General features: G+C 37.5%; 1 protein-coding gene across 1 annotated transcript in view; it reads right to left on the bottom strand.

Annotated features, from left to right (window-relative positions):
• The window catches only part of WASF1 (WAS protein family, member 1), a 31,508-nt gene that overhangs the window by 6,015 nt on the left and 19,980 nt on the right, over positions 1-5,513 (bottom strand). The window contains exons 3-5 of the mRNA XM_009070308.1: positions 2,961-3,114; positions 2,155-2,272; positions 1,194-1,366 (exon numbers count right to left, since the gene is read on the bottom strand). Coding sequence (XP_009068556.1) covers positions 1,194-1,366; positions 2,155-2,272; positions 2,961-3,114 — 445 coding nt within the window. The remainder of the gene's footprint in view (positions 1-1,193; positions 1,367-2,154; positions 2,273-2,960; positions 3,115-5,513) is intronic.

Genomic DNA, 5,513 nt, shown 5'->3' with positions numbered 1-5,513 from the left:
ACGTGTAGTGCTCTCAAGCACTTCAGCATGATTCATAATTGCATTACTGGTACTGAGATAATGAAGGTTTAGGCCAGGGTCCTGGATACAAAAAGATACCTGCAACAAGCATGTCTAAGTGGAATCCAACACAACAGAAGGGCAGCAGGAAAGCAGATGTTTCTGCCAATGATTTGACACAGCAGTTTACAGAAACACTACAAAGCTGTTCCCAGAAAAATGCTAATCACCATAGCTCAGGTTGTACCCCACTGAGTGAAATGCACTGAGACCATTTTCACCTTCTGAACTGAGCTAAGTTTTCTACAAGCAGGTTCTTCTGTTTTTCAGACAGCAAACACACTCTCCTGAAGCTGTCGTAATTCTTCACCATCACTGCTGAGTTGGTTTGGAGGCCTTACAAAGCTAAACAAAATACTCTGTTCTGGTGTGCCTTTGGCCAGAGAAGGATGTGAGAAGTGTAACTATTCTTTGAAGGACAACAAATACTTTTTAATTAAAAAACCCAATCCCTCCAAAACATACCCCCAAAGCACCTACTATTACTTGTAAGCCCTCTTTGCTATCAGACATTTCTTGGCTAGTAAAATGGACTTGGTTTTGCACAGACACCAGAAGTGTAAACACAGCAAGTGTTTACCATGTGAAATGCTACTTTTAGCCACCAGCAAATACGTGCTGTGAAATGAGAATTCAACAGGTTGGATTTTGTAATAGGCTATAACCAAAAATGTCAATCAAATCTTGGATTTGTTCAAGGGTAAAGAGAAGCTCAGCATTCCCATTCGAGTTCCAAGGGGACGTTTGTTCACATCACACCCAACATATAGTCTTGGCAGTGTCAGCCTTAGAAAAATCAAGAGACTGGAATAATAAGGATTTTGTAGGTCAAGACTGGAAGGCAGTGACACACCTGGGTGTAAGCTGCAGCAGTGACACTGCACCTTCTTCAGACTGCAGACAGCAACACTTCCTCAAGGATACAATGAGGATACACCCTACTCTTAATAATAACAGAGTAACTACTCCTTTAAGGGCACACTGTATTTTTAAACTGACTTTTGACTAAGCTAAACCAATGATTTCCAGTGCATTTCGAGAACAGCAGTAGCATCTCATCACCATCAGTTTCTCAGGCATGTTCACTGTCCTATGAATACACATAATAAAGGATAGAAAAGATAGAGAGGAACCTTGACTCGAAATGTGAAGCTGGGCCATTAGCAACTTCAATGTGCTTATGTAAGAGGTTAGCATCATCTTCTGCCAGCTCTGGACCTTGGGCTAACTTCTGCCACTCTCTCCGTCTGTCATGAGGTGCCCTTGGCACTTTTTCTGGTTCATGAGGGCGATCGAGATTTTTCTGCTGTAGGAGAGTCATGCAAACAAAACTGACAACTGAGACAGTGTTTTTTTAATTAGTTGCATATAAACATCAGCCACAAAATAATGAAAAAACAATTCAAGTGCAGGAAAAATTTACTTTCTGTCTAAATGTGATATGTAAACCAAAAAGACTTGCAAGAGCCAGAAGCTTCCGTCTAGTGGATAAGTAGCTGAATAACTGAGAAATAACTGTATAGGTAGCCTTTTTTACTCTAAGCCTGAAATGAAATTATGAATCTGACACTTATATTTACATAACAGAGGGAGTAAATCTCTGTGTTATGCATGAAATATACAGAATAACGGTGAAACAAAAAAGTAGTGTTACCTTTTGCAACAGCGTTTGCTTAAGTTAAAATATAAGCAAAGTGCTCTATTCCCACTCATTTCTTTCTAGTTTAAACATATCTACTAGAATGTCATTCAAGCTTTTTCACCTGTAAGACTGTAAAAATTTTGTTACAATTAAGTATTCCAGTGAAATTCTTTAGTCTTGCTGTATTTCTCATTTTTGAGGAAGTAGACTTAAGTAGACTTAAAAGTTTTGGCAAGCCTGATGTTAGAGCTTTTATGCTCTATGTAACTATGTCCTTCTACATTATTATGATGATTATGATGAAGAATTTAATGAGTACAAGTAGTTTTAGTTGAATAAAGATGACTGTAAAGTTTGGATTGTTAGTTGCATAACCAAGACAGTAGCACATCTGCAAGCAAATCCTTTCCAGGAAAAAACTACCAGAAGCTATATAAAGTTAACATACATACCTTCTGCTTCCTCTTTTCTTTTCTTTTGTCCTCAGTGTCCTGCAACATTTTCTCCTTCCACAGGTCAAAGAAGTATGAGGGATTGGTGTAAAACTTCAAACCCTCTTTTCCATCATCCCTGAAATACAATGACACGAACAGGGCACACTATTTATTTGACAACACACGAATCCAAATATTAAGACAAAGGAAAGGCATACTAAGGAATATGGATTATCTCGGACCCTGAAATATTTTACTGAGGAACATAAAAAAGATGATCATTGACCTCCTGTGCCATCATTCTTTACTATCTTTCCTGGCATTCAAGGTCCTAATTTTAGAAAGGTAACTTTAACACAAGCTGTAGATAAAAAGAAGTATTATAAATCAGAGAAGTCTCACTCCAATGACTCTAATCTTGCTGTTAAAATATTGAGCAAATTTGTGTGGCTGCTCATGCTCAACTACTGATTCACACTGACTTTGGGACAGCAAACAACATTCATTTCCATTAAAGATCTTTCTCTCTACATTATTTTCTTCACTTCGCATCCAAGAACATTACACAGTTTAACAAATACAGAGAGTAAAAATGGCTTTCTCTTACCATTGTTACATTGAGGTAAAATTTGAGTAAAATGGAGTAAAGTTTTAATGCTTATAATGTCTTCTGCTGCCTTTATTCCTCCAGCAGCTTCACAATTTTTCAGTCTGCCTCCTTAAATATTCAAGTGCTGCTCACCATGAGCAAAGTGCCTGGATATAGCATCTCTATTACATAAAATAAGCTGGAAATTGGTTTTGATTACTTTTACTTTACTAACCTGTAAGGGGTGAGAATGTTAAGTGGTGGAGGCTGCTCACAAATGTCGTATGTTTCTTGCAGAGGAATTGGCAGAGTTTTGCGGTCAAACAGCTGCTGATCTTGAATTGTGGAACTCCGGAAAGCTTTTCTCATTGTAATGTCCTGCAGTGACACTGAAAGGGATATTGCCATGTAAAGAAACCACCAAAGATATTTCACTTGATCTGGAATTGCTTAACATTGGTTAAAATGTAAATAGTAAGAATTACTACTTGTACCTTACACATTTTACAGTCAATATAAATTCATCTAGCACTACTGCCATGGCAAGATATTATCAGGTTATGTGAAAAAAAAATGTTTGTAATGTTCTAGCACATTATCCTCTATTTAGCTTCACAGGAAATTTTTGCTCATGTAGATAGATAACAGAACTCTGTCTCCTTTCTGAAGGAGTTTCACAAATTGCTCACTGTAGCTATAAAATATCATTCAGTAGTCCAGAAGGACCTAATAACATTTACCAACTCCATTTCACAATCCTTTTGGCACTAAAAAACTACTCTCTGTCTCGAGGTACAGAATTTACCTTTATGCCATCAGCAAGCCAAACTTTGTATTCCTTGTGTGTAGACAGCAGTTCCACTGAGATGCCAAACCAGCAAATCACTTAAGTTTATGCTACTGAGATCAATGAGTTTTAATGGGAGGTGAGTCCAACACATGAAACTAGTCAAATGCTGGGTTTTAATCTGACTGTTTAATCAAGATGAGACTTCTCTGTTTAATTCAGGTGAGCCACCTTGAGTTTTTAAGCACAGTAGTTAGAATAATCAATTATCTTTATGTAAGGTTCAAAGGAAAACAACACTAGGTGAACACAACAGATTAAACAGTGATTTCAAATATTTTTACCTACTCCTGTTAAATACCACGTAACATTTTTGTCTCAAAATCATTAGAATTTAGATAAAGATTAATGGTAAAGTGACCACAACTGATAAGCCTTGCACTTTTAATTCTGGAAACAGTATCCCTGCTTAGTCTCATCTTTCTCTCCCTCCCTGATCTTCAGTTACTGTGTCTGTGAAAGTCCAGGTGTGTCTCAAACCAGCACTGCAGCCAGGTCCCATTAGACAGAGCAGCACATCTTGTCATTGGTTTGGGCTCTTTTGTTAAAAAAATTACAATACTGAAAACTGTTTAAAGGTATATTATCGAAGAGTATTTCCAGCACACGCATTTTACCTATAAATAATTATGTTTATTTTGCAGAAACAGGTTGATAGTAGTGCCCTTTTAAGGAAGAGGACAGGATACCTCTTCCCTCCCATATCACTAGGGCCTTTGGGAACAATTTTTTTAAAAAAAACCAATCCATCTAGGCTGAACCCTATTTTTATTTCGGTTCCTGTAACACAGAAGTACAGACATACATATATACACACACCACACACAGGGCTGGATTTCTATTGTATGATCACAAAGGGGCAGAAGGCAGGATATTTTCCAGAGGGCTTGCATTCCTGGAACACTCTATCTTCTTACCTAACCATACCAGCAACATCCTTTGAGAGGCAAAAGATGGGATTTATTTGACTTTCAGCTTGGCTTTTGAAGTTTATTACAGTTGGCAAGGTTGTGTATTCCTGGGGAAGTTTCCTTCTTTTTACCCTTAGGTTCTCATTCATTACAGAGTCTTTTATTCTTTTTAATACCTTTAATTAGCTGCTCAGAAGTCTTTTTAAGTGTGTGAAAGAAGTATTATAATGTATGAATGTCAGCTAGGAGTCTCAATTTCTGCAGGTAATTTTGCACTCATAAATAACTCCATATATTTTTCCACCTGTCATGAAGTACAGGTTGTTATTTGCTGGCAAAAGTTCACAGTTAGAAGAACTGGGGTTTACCCCAGCTGAAAGCTTAAGTGTCTTAGGTTCTTTTATACTTCAGCTGCTTTTCCTTTGGGTTGCTGGTGATACAAATCACACCAAATGCACTTGTCCAGAGATGCTTGGCAATCCTGCAAGTTTTTAAACTGTCACTTAGGGGAGACTTTGCCAACAAAAGTTAAACTTACTACACTTCTCTTTGAACCTGTGTAGACTCTGAAGACAATGAAGTAAATTAATTTATTCCAATAAATAAATATAGTTCTTGGTTTACTACCAAAATGCTCACAGAGTATGTGACACCACATTATTGAGATGTACACTGTTCTATAAACTCTTCATTAGCATTCCTTAATCTCTTCAAGAGCACAGGCAGTCTAATTCATCATTTCCATTTCCTTGCTTAAAGCTCCACTTTTTGTAAACATGTACATGGGGATAACACACCTGAGGATAATCAATCCCTCCCCAACAATAAGTGTAATTACTTTCTCTCTAAACCTAAGATACATAGCGAAGGTCTTCATAGAAAAGAGACACTGTAGAATTGCAAGCAGCATTTCCTGGGCTGATAATCCAGTAACAGGCATTCCCTGAAAAGCACATCATTATTCTGAACAACTGACTACATTAGGACAACATCACTCAGGAAATGAAAGGACATGACACGCGAAATGCTG

This window comes from Acanthisitta chloris, unplaced genomic scaffold, assembly GCF_000695815.1.
Source record: "Acanthisitta chloris isolate BGI_N310 unplaced genomic scaffold, ASM69581v1 scaffold30622, whole genome shotgun sequence".
NCBI classification, from domain to species: domain Eukaryota; kingdom Metazoa; phylum Chordata; class Aves; order Passeriformes; family Acanthisittidae; genus Acanthisitta; species Acanthisitta chloris.
This window is presented reverse-complemented; position numbering and strand designations above follow the sequence as displayed.